Source organism: Pituophis catenifer, unplaced genomic scaffold, assembly GCF_029215685.1.
Source record: "Pituophis catenifer annectens isolate HBS135680 unplaced genomic scaffold, rPitCat1.0.hap2 SCAF_2, whole genome shotgun sequence".
In the NCBI taxonomy this organism is placed as follows: Eukaryota; Metazoa; Chordata; class Lepidosauria; order Squamata; family Colubridae; genus Pituophis; species Pituophis catenifer.
Genome location: NW_027256882.1, coordinates 294,859 through 308,892, shown reverse-complemented (window position 1 = coordinate 308,892; position 14,034 = coordinate 294,859). Strand labels below are relative to the sequence as shown.

General features: G+C 39.3%; 1 protein-coding gene across 1 annotated transcript; it reads right to left on the bottom strand.

Annotated features, from left to right (window-relative positions):
* Positions 1-489: 489 nt before the first annotated feature.
* On the bottom strand, positions 490-6,736 carry LOC139310370 (vomeronasal type-2 receptor 26-like). The gene is made up of 5 exons (XM_070934530.1): positions 6,575-6,736; positions 5,240-6,052; positions 2,638-2,847; positions 2,295-2,421; positions 490-1,385 (listed from the first exon to the last, which is right to left on the bottom strand). The coding sequence occupies exons 1-5, from the start codon at positions 6,734-6,736 to the stop codon at positions 490-492; spliced, it is 2,208 nt and encodes a 735-aa protein (XP_070790631.1).
* Positions 6,737-14,034: the final 7,298 nt, after the last annotated feature.

The window sequence follows — 14,034 nt, the reverse complement described above, 5'->3', positions numbered from 1 at the left end:
ATCCACACACACACAACCATAGCATCCATGCATACCCACACGCTTTCCCATACACTGGACAGCAAAAGGAAAGGGGGAAAACACATCTATTATGACTGGGAGTCCATTTCTACCACATAAAGGACTCATTTTTACAAAATTTAATTGAAAAAAGATTAAAGTATCAAACACCATTTAGTACATTTATTAACTGAGATTTCTGGGAAACACATGAGTGGTGCAGTGGCCTAGAGGTGGAGCTCTCGCCTCACAATCAAGAGGCTGTGAGTTCGATCCTAGATAGAGGCAGATGTTTCTCTCTCTGGGCACAACGAGAATAGATCTGCTGAACAAATCTCCGAATTGGAGTCTGGAAGGGCATCTGAGCAATAAACACTCTGCTAGCTCCATTCAGTTGCCTGGACTCCACCCCGTGAGGGATTATGGGGTCGTTAAATGAAGAGGATGATGGTTTCTGGGAAACACATACACAGAACTCAATTTTTTGTTTTATTTTGACATCATACGTTCTTTTGTATTCAGATCTGGTCTTAGGAAAATAATGTAACATTTGGGGAGAAAAATTAATAACAATAGGCTGGCACTGGAAGCCAACATGGAGAAGACTTGCACAGCAACCATATACTTCCCCTTGGTACTCAGGTAGGTGGGTACGAAGGATATCCAGACACTGCAGAAGACCATCATGCTGAAGGTAATCAGTTTAGCTTCGTTGAAGGCCCCCGGTAGATTCCTGGCCAGGAAGGCCATTGTGAAGCAGATGACAGACAGGAAACCCATGTAGCCAAGAGCAAGGTAGAACATGGCAACAGAGCCTTCATTACATTGCAGGATGACCTGAGAAGACTCTGAGTACATGTCCGACTCTGGGAATGGGGGAGAGGTGCCCAACCAGATGCTGCAGATGACAACTTGGACCCCAGAGCAAGAAAGTATGATAGAGTTGGCCAAGCTCTTTCCCAGCCATCTTTGCACTTTACTCCCTGGTTTCGTGGCCAAGAAGGCTAACACCACCATGACAGTTTTGGCCAGGACGGTAGAAATGGCAACTGTAAAAATGTTGCTGAATGCTGTTTGCTGGACAAGGCAAGTGGTTACTCTTGGCTGGCCGATGAATAAGAATGAGGTCAAGAATGAAAACAGGAGGGAGATGAGGAGGATGCAGGAGAGATCACGATTGCTGGCTTTGACCATGGGAGTTGCTTGAAATTTAATGAATACTCCAAAGATGAAACCTGTTGCCAAAATCAGGAACAAGGCAAGAGAAGCTAGGATGATCCCCAACATTTCTTGGTAGGACAGGAAAGTTTCAATCTTAGGTATACATCCATCTCGGTTGATGCTTGGATGCTGACCCACTGGACATTTCATGCATTTTTCAGCATCTGAAAAGAGCAAGATTAACATCTACCATAAAGCAGATTCTTCCATCACATGCAGAGTTGGAATAAAATTAACGATTATGTTGAAGAATGTGTGTGTCATGAAGGTGGAGCCATTTTCCCTCTTCACCTTCAGGACTGCCACAATGGAGATGCGTTGAGCTGTGGGAATGGGAGAGGGGAGGTAGAGATAGCTCGGGGATTGTAGCCGAATTAAATTCTTTCCTCTGAGAACCACGGACTTCCCCACCAAGTGCAAGGAGGTGGGATCTGAGACCAAGGGACCCTTGGACCTGATTGGACCATGTGATGGACTGCATGGGAGGGGGAAAAATTTACTTTTAACTAGGGAGAAACTCAAGGGGGATTTAGAGTCGGGTTTCCCCAGATGTGCCAATATGACATTCCTAATAAATCTATACTTTGAGGAACATTCCTGCCTGGGAGTTTTGATTCCATTGAGTGTGTTACTTGGAACCCTGACAGTGTATGGAGAAAGGAAGTATGCAGCAATAGTTAGCAAGTTTAAGAAATCTATTGCAGAGGAGAGGAGAGGAGAGGGGAGGGGAGGGGAGAGGAAAGGAGAGGAGAACAAAGCAGAGCATCAAAATTTCTCCATTTCTGCAGAGACACCAAGAAAAAAGGCCAGAGGTTCACCAATAAATAAGAAAAAGAAAGAGAAACGCCATTTCTCTTCTAATTCCAATTCTTGATTGATCTGCTGTTTTTGATATCCTGCTCCCTATTTAAATTATCAGACTACTTCTTTTAACTCCCTATAAATTATACATATTAAAAGAAATTATCTTTTTAAAGTCAACTTTAAAAATGCCTTTCAAAACATGCTTTCATGAGCCAGTCAGAGGCCATGGTCTTCCCAAAAGTGTGCCTCTTTTCCCTGCTATCGCTCACCTTCCGTGGTGGAGATGGTTCCTTCTGGACAAGGAAGACAATGGTAGCAACAGATGGGTTTCCCTTCCAAAACCACCTTCATGAATCCAGGATGACAGCTTTCCACACACCTCGAAGTCGGTAAGGTCTGAGGAATGAAAGGAAGTACATCCAGAAGAATCAACATGTAGACCAACTGAATATCTCATAAAGATGATATTTGGACTCTTGAGAACCTGATCGGCTGACATAAAAACTCAAAAGCAACTAAAGAATCACACACATTCCCCAAAATTGTAATCCTGTTTTTGCCACATTTAGTAGAATAAAATAAATATTAATCCCAGAGTGTCAGCATTTCTACCTGTCCAACGTTCCTCTGGTCAATGGTAACTTTAAAATCCTGCGTTGTCTGTTTTTCTAGACTTCCAGTTTTCATTCTCTTAACAGATTTGTTTGGAAAAATGATCCAGTTCAAAATGTCCAGGTCAGCTGTCAGATCTCCTTTCTCATCCAAATATATCCCAGCTATGGAATTATTGTGAAACTGAGGGCTTTGAAGGAAAGGGTGAAGCTGGAAAGGAAAGGGAAAGAAAAGTTTAGAAAGGACATTGGAGGTGTTTGTTTGTTTGTTTGTATGTATGTATGTATGTATGTATGTATGTATGTATGTATGTATGTATGTATCCTGCTTTTATTACATTTACAGATAATTCAAGGTGGCCAATTTATGCAACACACCTTCCTCCTCCTACTTTCCCCACAATAACATCCCTGTGAGGTGAGTTGGGCTGAGAGATAGTGACTGACCCAAGGACAGCAATCCAGCTTTCGTAGCTAAGCTGGGAGTGGAACCTTTTGATCTATGTTGGGGAGTATCTGAACATTTCTCTCTCTCTCTTTCATAAACCAGATTTTATTTTCAGTTTCAAACTTGGTTAGGAGAGTATCAATAAACATAAGAATAATAACAGTTGCTTTTATCATCAGATACTAAGCATCTGGGGATGCAGATAATTAACAGTCTGAACTGGTCTCTCCACACGTCATCCTTAGTGAATTGTGCAAACCAGTATTTGCATTTCCAGTGTTGGATGAGGGGAGCACAACTTTCTCCCTCTGTTCTGACCACTGTTTACAGAGGAATGATTGAGAGTGCTTTAACAAACTGCAACACTGTTTGGTTTGGTAGCAGCAGTGCCTCAGATAGAAAGCCCATACAGAGAGTGGTAAGGACAGCCAAGAAGATTATAGGAAGCTTGCTCCCTGTTCCTCAGGATACTACTTATAAGCGCTATTTGCTTAGAGCTCAAAACATTGTTATAGACCCCACATACCCACTTTATAGTCTGTTTCTGATGCTCCCCTCTGGAAGGAGTTTTCAAAGTATTTTTAGCAGGACTATCAGATTTTGTAACAGCTTTGTTCCCTATGCATACTATTATACTACTATACTATTATAATAGTACTATACATACTATTATACATAGTATACATCATACATGTATTTTCATACATAGATGGATACATACTATGTATTTTCATCCAATATTTTTTTTTCTTTCAGAGCATAACCACCATGTGTGAAAGAAGGTACCTTGCTTTTGTCCACATTTCCAACAATTGGGGTTTATATTTTATATTTAAATTGATAAATTGTGCTGATAAATTGTGCAAGGTATATAGAAATTTCAAATGTATGAATAAAACAGAGTTGGGAGGGACTGTAGAGGTCTTCTAGTTGAACTCTCTGCTCAAGCAAGAAACCCTATACCGTTTCAGACAAATGGTTGTCCAACCTCTTCTTGAAAGTCTCCAGCAATGGAGCATCTACAACGTCTAGAGGCAAATCGTTCCACTGATTAGTTGTTTTCAGGAAATTCCTCTTTAGTTCTAGTTCTAGGTTCTTGCTTCTCTCCTTGATAAGTTTCCATCCATTGCTTCTTCTCCTGCCTTCAGGTGCTTTGGAAAATAATGTATGTTTGAAATACAATTGTAAGGGAGAAAGTTTTTATCTTCTTTGGTGGACTTGTGATAAAGCGGCCAGATTCAAATTTTAATACAGAAGATTGTAACATGAATATAAAACTGAAACCAAGACTTTTCTTTAAGGACTTCTGGACAAGGAAATTGAAAAAAAAAAAAAAAAACTTGCAACTTTGTGATTGTATATGTTGACTGCAGTAAAATGCACAAAAATGGAAATATATATTAATCATCTCAATGGAAGAACAAATGGAAGAAGAAATGGGTCGAATTAACTGTTTTAGTAATTTAAAAAAACATCTAGTTTTCTTTCTACTTGGAAATCACTTCTGGACTTTGTGATCAAGGGGAAAAAAGAAAGTTATGCTTTGGGATTTGCTGATTAGATAAGACAGTTATTTTAGAAACGGCTGATATATTAAGCATGTAAAAATAAATAGATGAGTCTGTAGCTTATTTTTATACTACTGCACTGAAAAAAGTTGGAAGTTTTTAAAAATCTCCTTTTTCTCCCTATCCCAAATGAATAGAATAGAATAGAATAGAATAGAATAGAATAGAATAGAATAGAATAGAATAGAATAGAATAGAATAGAATTCTTTATTGGCCAAGTGTGATTGGACACACAAGGAATTTGTCTTTGGTGCATAAGCTCTCAGTGTACATAAAAGCTATAAGTGATAGGTCATTATTATAGTCATCATAAAAATACATTCATCATAAATCATAAGATACAAATGAAAGAAAAAAATCATAGTATTTTCTTTAAAAAAATAAAAAGAGGAAATTATTACAAAAACACAGATCGGGGGAATGGAAAAGAAAAAGAAAGCAAAGATAGACTGCAATTGAGTTGGATCTGAGTTTCATTATATTTCAGGATAATTTGATTTTTCCGAATACGTAACCAAGGCATCCACTTACAAAACTGATACCCATTTGCAGAAGATACTGTACATGCCTAATTGAAACAAAATACCTGCCAAGCCATCAGTCTTGGAGCTTCTACCTTTATGCCTCTGTGCCTCACAGATCTCTTGAATGTGGAGATATGAGCTGAATTTAAGGCCCTGCCCACAGCCCAGATGGTGCTGTAAGTGAGATAACTGTCCATAGCCAGGATCCGATCCATCTCCTCTTCCCTCAGAGCCACCAGTTCTTCTTTCTGTCTGCACTGCCTCCAGACTTTCACCGAAAAGTCATCCTTAGTGGAGGAACATGTAAAGGTTTTCTTTGAAAAGTTTAATACTGAGTGAACAAAGAGACTAAAAGCATCATAGTTCGCCCATTTCGTTTTCTGTATTAGGAAGGAAAAAAGCCCACCAATGTATTTAATGGACACTTTAGCAAACATCAACTCGAGACTCAGGTCCCAGTGTGCTGTGGTGATCCAGACTTTCCCTACAATAGGTCCCTGAAAATGTTGAAGTATTGTTTGTAGAATCGACAATCCAAAATGGAAGGAAATTATCTCTGAACCATAAACGGCGACATTGACTTCTCTCCATTTGTAATATTTGCTAAGGGTTAAAACTAGCCGATACAGATTTAGTGGAAAGCTTTGATAGATAACTGCACAAATGCCATTCCTTAACATCAAAGAAGACATTGTCCTCATGAACCTCTCCCCCTGGTCAGTTTCTGGAGCAATAAGACCAACCATGGTCCACTTGAAATAGAGGAGAAGCTGGACCATCCCTGGGTACTGGATTCCTTCTGCAGGGAGCATCGGGTAGAAGAAAGGAAACTGAGTTTGATCCCTCAGAATCCGGGAAGCCAAATTGTAACTGATCTGAAAAGGATTAACAGAATGTCAAATTAAAAGTTGGAAAAAATTGGAAGGTACCTTGGAGTCTTCTAGTGCAAGCCCCTGCTCAGGCAGGAAACCAAATGGTTGTCCAATCTCTTCTTAAAATCTTCCAGTGTTGGAGCATTCACAGAGCATTCTGGAGGCAAGGAGACGGTGTTTGATTCAAAATTGCACATTAACAAAGAAGAGGGGGTCAATTTATTTACCAAAGCACCAGAAGGCAAGACAAGAAACAATGGATGGAAACTAATCAAGGAGAGAAGCAACTTGGAATTAAGGGGAAACTTCCTAACAGTGAGGACAATTAACCAGTGGAACAGAAGTTGCCTCCAGAAGTTGTGGGTGCTTCATCACTGGAGGTTTTTAAGAAAAGAGTGGACAGCCACTTATCTGAAATGGCATAGAGTCTCCTGCTTGAGAAGGGAGTTGAACTAGAATACTTCCAAAGTCCCTTCCATCTCTATTCTGATTGATCTTCTAAGAGTTCCTCCAAGAAAGACATACCTGAGGGATTTTGTAGGTGCCCAACAAGGTTGAAATTTGGATGGAGATGCCAGACTCAGCCCCTTCCAGAAGAGCCACTGTGTTTCTCTGCCGTCCACATCTGTAGTTGGGAACATTGGCCTCCCCGTCCGAAAGCAGATCCAACAACGGATCTGAAGTCATTTGTACCTTGAAGAAAACTTGATAAATATTGTAACCCAGAGTGATGTTAGGCAAGAGGTGGACATTCTTGTTGATCTCCTCAGTGGCAAAAAGGAAGGGCAGAAATTTCCAATAATGATTGGATGATGGACTGCAGATGCAAAAAAAAAAAAGATGAATATAACATACAACTTTCTTTCCTGATAATACTGTACTTTTCATCCATTCATTACATTAAAAAAACATTTATTACATTTCTTGTACATTTTTCATATGATAAATATTTGTGGCATTGGACCAAACCTACTGAGAATGGCTCAATCTGGATGATGTTTAGAAGCTTGTAAAGACCAGATTATTCTGCCAACCTCTGAGGCAGAGTGAAAATTGAGCCACATTGGATGGACATTTGTTGGATTTGTTGTTATTGTTGTTGTTTCTGGGTTTGGTTTGGTTTTTTGTCTTTTCCTGTTTTGTCTTTTTTTTTTCTTTTAATTGTAAGCTATCTAGAGTCACAGAGTCTATGAATTCCAATAAACAAACAAATATAATAGAGATAATATCCAACAACCCAACCAATATAATAGAGATGATGTTTTCATTTCTTTAAAATGTTTCATTGTTAGATCCCTGGCATGAACTTTTGAATGAGAATCAAAGATATTTGTAAACTCTCAGAAGTTTGGCTATGTTCTTAATTGGGATGCTTGGAAACTAGGAGTAAATGTTGGTGTGGATAAACAAGAATGGCGCTATCGCACATTTGATGCAAAGAGAAAATACAGCAGCTCTCTGTGGTTGGATCAGGTTTCGTCGGAGTCCAGCTCAGCTGAGGGTTGAGGTGGAAGGCAGATGTTCATTTTGTTCCTCTCTGTCTACACTCTAGCTCTGCTCATAGGACAGAAAGGACATGGAATGGGGCAAACATTGTGATTGGGTTTCTAAAATTTAACTTCTCAAAATGAGTTTCGTCACTTGCAGTGTGCAACAGAAGACAGAATCAGAAAGTAACTAAGCAAAAGGAGCAGAGAAAGGAGAGAAAGCACCTGGTGTTTTTGGAGAACTGGAACTGTAGACATTCAATGAAAATGGAGTGGCTCTAATGCAGTGCAGGACTTACTCAAGGAACTTTATTGAAGGACTTCGCTCAAAGCTTAATGGTTCAAACTTAGTGTCCCTTGCAGAGATTATGCCGCTAATGAAATAATCTCCTGACTTGTAGTGATTGTCTGGATCCACTTCACCCTGCTCCAGAGTCAGGAGGCATTTGGCTTTGCGTATCTCACAGGCTCCCCTTGGCCACAGAAGCAGGAGAAGTTGAAGCAGTAGCAACATGATTTGAGCCTTCTCAGTGGCACCTGGTTTTTAACAATGGGTGAGATGAAGAGGGGGAAGAAACCAAAACCTCTTCCAGGAAAGTATCTTCAGATCCAGTCAGAGCCCAGCCAAGAGACATAAACACAGCACCTGCCTGTCCTGAAATCCAGCTCCAGATTCTCTTTCCATCTCCAGAGTCATTTATGCATGTAGTATTGATAATATAGACCCCACCAGACTTTGCTTTGAGACTGGTATTGATATTAAACCAATTTCTGACATGTTTGCGTAAAATGTTCTGAAAGTTTGCAGGAAGGTCTCTAGGGTCCTAACATAAAAACAACAAAATCACTATAATTTGGACAATTGCAAGGAAGAGAAGCATCTGAGCCCTGAATGAGTCAACAGGAGGTGCTCAAAGGGAGAACTCAAAGTTGTGGCTCCAAACTTTGAAGATGGGACAATATGGGAAACTGGAGAATTTTGCCCCAAATTTATAAATATACGTGTGTGTGTGTGTGTGTGTGTGTGTGTGTGTGTGTGTGTGTGTATGTGTGTGTGTTTTTGTAGATTTTCACGGGTAGAGGTATGCAAGTTTTGGTGTATTCGGGACTTTTCCCATGTAAGATTGAGAGTATCTTGGTGACGTTTCGATGAGGTCCCACTCGTCATCTTCAGGCTGGTGTTTTTGGCTTCGTGCTTGTGTGACGAAAGTGTGATCGGAGCTGCCGTCTCTCTATAAATACTGGTGGGGAGGTGTGGGGTGCTGGCTTTGTTGCTGTGAGCGGGTTGGTTGCCTGTGTTGTTACATCTTGATTATAAAATTTAATATTTTATGAATGTTTATAATAATTGATATATACTTTAAAAATATATCCATCTAAGCAAATGAAAGAGAAAAAGGGTATGATAATTGGTTAAGATTTAAGATTTAAGTAATGGGTTTTTGGGGATAATGGCATAGTTAAATAATAGATTTGAGGGAAATAACTGAGTAAAATATTAAGTTGTATTAATTGAAAAATAAGATTTGTTAGGGATTTGTATGAATTTGTGACCGGATCAAGAGCTTTGTTTTGAAAAGATATGTTTTATATTTATGTTTTAAAATAATAAAAAACTTTTTATAAAAAAAAAAAAGACAGATTTTTCCCATACCAAAGATTCTTTGTAATTAACTTCATAGTCTTTAAATCAGCAGTCACCAACTGGTGGTCCGTGGACCTTTGGTGGTCCGTGAGAAAATTTTGGTGGTCCGCAGAAAAATTATTTGCGGTTGTTATATTGCACTAAATCAGGGGTCCTCAAACTATGGCCCCTGGGCCGGATACATGTAATGAACTCTTGTGTTGCTGCAGAGAGTCTCCCCCTTCAGGGTCCATTTGTGTGGGGCAGAGGGGGGCAGAAATTCGGACTTGGGGTCTGCTTCAGTTTCCTGGTGCAGGGCTTTGGGTGAAGGCTGGAGGGAAGCACTGCTGGTGGTAAAGAGCCAGAGGGCCTTGTTCCAGTGGGAGTGGATCATGGCCTGGAACTGGCTGACCATGTCAACCTGCTGAGCCTCCAGACCTTAGTACCTGGCCTTGCACTCCCGCAGGTCTTCCCTCTGCTAGGAAAGCCTATGCTTGTAGTCCTCAGTGAGGTGCTTCTGCTGATCCTCCTTCTTGGCCGAATCCAATTTGAACTGAGCCAGCCGTTTTGCCAACTCTTTCTTATGGTGGCTGCTTAGCTCCAACAATTGCTTCCTGTTAGGGCCCTAAGGAGCCCAGGCAGGCAGGTGAGGAGTGACTGGGAGGGGAGGGTAATAGAGGCTGGGTAGGCACCCATCAACATGCGTGACATTAAGTTGGCCATGCCCACCCAGTCACATGACCAGCTAGCCAGGCCCACCCAGCCAGTCATTAGGCAGATCATATTAGTGGTCTGCAGGATTTAAAATTATGAATTTAGTGGTCCCTGAGGTCTGAAAGTTTGGTGACCCCTGCTTTAAATCACTTTCACAAAGCATTTATAAAGTTTTCCAACCACAACTCTCAAATCACATATTTGCTGTATATTACAAAAGATTGCAAAAAAATAAAGTTTTTACAACGTTGGAAAGATGTGATGTTCTTTCTTTTTAAATGGACTGAAGAGGATCCCACCCACTCACTGGTAAACTTGCTTCAAACGTTTGTTTGTTCATTCATTCATTCATTCATTCATTCAGCTTACTTGCCACCCGTCTTGTTTTGAAACAACTCTGGAAAACTTATACCATTAAAATCCTAAAAGAGAAATATTTTTAAAATAATTAAAATGGAAACTACAATCAAAATAGAATGATAGTTAAGCAATAGGGAGGGAAGGAGCTGGATATGTGGCGGGTGGGATTGCCTCTTAGTTCATCAACCATCTCCATTGTGATGCTCCATCATTGGGATCTGAAGCTACCTACAAAATCAGGTCTTAAAGCTTAAGGAACAAAAGATGGTATTTTATTTGATGCCCATAATATCCAAAATTTGAGGTAAAGTTCTGTCTCCAGTGAAATGGAATTTCCACCCATTGCAATAAAGGCCTTTCTACTCAACCTTTATTTTGTTTTCTTTTGTTCAATTTCACCATCATTTGAGACTACAGTTGAAGTGTAGATTTGTAGTATGGTGATGTCCCAAAGGTGCTTTTTTCAAGAGGTAACTGGACTGTTTTGTTTTTCTTTGAAGACATTTCACTTCTCATCCAAGAAGCTTCTTCAGTTCTGACTGGATGGTGGGGAATGGAAGGATTTATACTCCTTGCAGACATCTGGTCATTTGCATCCTTTTAGAGCAGGAGTGTCAAACTCGTGTCGTCACAGTGGCAACACGTGACGTATCGAGACTTTTTTCCCCTTCACTAAACCAGGTGGGAGCAGGGCCAGCACTTAATGCATCCGGCCCCCAGGCCACGAGTTTGACACCCCTGTTTTAGAGGGTCATTGAGGCCACTTGGAGGTTGATCTCTGCCCTCAGGATCACCTAAGTAGAGCAAATGGGTATGGAGCCTTCTTGGAACTGCTGAGAGGACTGTGTTGAGGACTGGAGATAGATAATGTCGTATCCCTTCCCCTCACCCCAATCTGGGAAGTCTTGTCTCCTCTGCAGATGCATTATATTAACATAACTAACTCATTTGTTATCTTGCCCTTCCCTAGTTTCATCACAATTTAAATCATTAAATAATTTACTTACACTCCAATGATTATCTTGTTAGTCTTACATTCTTTGTATGTTTATTTCTTTTGATTTTAAATAACCTTAATTTATTTATTTATTATTTATTTATTTAAATTTATTTAAATTTATTTGCTGCTCCATTGGCAATTGATCTGTTTTCCAGACTTGTGCTTGGGCTAACCTAGCTGCCGTAATTATATGTAATATTAGGTACTTTTTTCCTTTCTAATGTTTTGTTTAAGCATTCCTAACAAAAAAAATTCTGGTTCTAACTCAATGTCCTCTGCAATTATTTCTGATATCCAAATTTTGATTTTTATCCAATATTTCTTAATTTTTGAGCAAAGCCACCAGACATGAAAGAAAGTTCCCTGTGCAGTCTGAAAAGTTTTAATTAAATTCCTGCAGTGAGCAGGGATTAGGCTAAATGCTCCCAGGTTTAGCTGAAATTTATAAAACTCTATCATGCTAATTACAAACCCATAAGTACAGGAATTTATTTACAATATATACATTTTAAATACTTTTATATTAGCAGTGTTTAATATCAAAATATAATTGTCCCAGTGACTGCTCTTTAGAACATAATCTTGTGAACTAAATCTGGCCTCATCTTGGCCAAATCTGTTGGGTTTTTGTAGAACAATGGTTCCCCTACATCAGCATTGGATTTTTTTCTAAAGAGGAACTAGGTTTAATGGATCCTTGTCAGGACCCCATACCTGCCATGGCTCTAGCCTTGGAGCCCCCAAACTCTCTTTCTTCTCCGTTTTAATCCTCCTAGATAGTGAGGAATATGCAACATTCAAGACATGGGCCAGAGTTTTAACAACAGTATAAAAACGGCGGTCATTTTGTATCTGAATTCTATTCTTTTTCTCTTGAATGTCCAGTGGTGCTCTCTGGGTGCATCGTCTCCGGCCCTTGACAGAAAGGACATGCTTTGAAAAAGAACAGTGAAAAGACTGGTCCTCAAATTTGGAATCCTTAAAAAGACTGGGTTGAAAGGCATCATCATTTGGCCATTTTCTTTCCTGAAAAGCAAAGGCCCAAATGCTATGGATATATTTGAAATGTTTATGCCTTTTCATTGTCATTTTCTCCACAATTGTGGTGATCCAGACTTTCCCTTCGATGGGTCCTGACAAGCCTTCAATTGCTAAATGGATGTAGCGAACTCTATCCACAACTGAAACAAATTCAATGAAGTGAACAAAGACATTGACTTTTCTCCATTTAGAGATGGCTTTTCTGAGAGGTTCTGTAGGTCTAGTCAGTGAGAATTGTTGTGAGATAACCACACAAATTCCATTTCTGACAAGTATAGGAGTGAAAGTTCTCATGAAATTCTCTCCCTCCTCTGTGTCTGTTGAAAAGAGACCAATCAAAGTCCAACTGAAATGGAGGAGGAGTTGGACAATTCCTGGATACTGGATCCCATTTTTGGGAAGCATCTGATGGAAAAAAGGCATTTGTCTTTTATCACTCAGAGCCTCTGAAACAATTCCATAACTGATCTGAAGAAGCAAAGAAGAATGGTGTATTATGGTTAGATCAGATCAAGTCCAAAATATAAGATTTTAACACATCCTGTGTGGTTCTCATGAACATATGAGAATAATCCAGCAGTCACCAGCTGGTGGTCCATGGACCACTGGTGGTCTGCGAGAAAATTTTGGTGGTCTGTAGAAAAATTATTTGCATTTTTATATTGCACTAAATACTATTTATCTTTTGCTAAAATCCACGGGATTTAAAATAATGAATTTGGTGGTCCCTGAAGTCCGAAGGTTTGGTGACACCTGAAACTGTCTATTGTTCTTAATCCTTAAGCCATATCAAGATAAAGAATACAAAATGCAGAATATTAGCAAGATTAAATATAATCATTTGTATAATCTGGGGTCTAAGATACTGCTCTTTCTCTTTTCTAATAAAATTGAAATTCAGATAATAGACATGTTATGTCTTCTATCTCTAGAGCACTATAAATGCAAATCAGTTCATTTTAGAGATTTGCTTAAATGTTCCATATTTAACATTGTGTCCAGCTACTCAAGTCTTCCTCGAGTAAATATTTAGGCCTCCTGTGGATCCCAATCCCTAGCCATGACAAAGGCCATGAGAAAAGCAGTTCATTATTTCCATAGAAAAGATATGATTGAATCTATGATCCACCCACCAACAACCTGCTCACTTTGCCAAATAGAGAAAGAAAAAAACACACCTGTGTAACTTTGTAGGGGCCTACTAATGTTGACATCTGAATGGAGATGTCATCAAGAGATCCATCAAGAACAGCCATCAGATTGTCCTTCTTGCCACAGCTGTAGTTGGGAACATTGGCTTCTCCAGTAGAAAGCATGTCCAGCAAGGCATCTGAAGTCCCAAGGGTGTTCAAATAGTTGTCATGGATGTTGTAGCCAAGTGTGAGATTGTACAAAAGCTGAGATTTCTTGTTGACTTGTTGAATGGCAAAAATGAAGGTTAGGATTCTTTCTGAATTAGTAATTGAACGACTGTAAAAAAATGTTCATCATAGCATCATCTCTAACAACAACAAAATATATTTTCATTTGTTCCTCTTTCTCTCCATAAGCCCATTCCTTCTTAAGCCAAAAGTGTCCAAAATAAGAATGAAGTTATAGTCACCCATCACCATTTAATTGTTATGAGTGTTGAGAAGGTGGGATGGAGATTTAATATTTAAAATATATCAGTATTTGTAATAGTGCTCATTTTTAATTTGTGAAATGACCAAGATTCAAAATTATTCAATCATTAAAATAGAATCATCAGCAAAGAGAA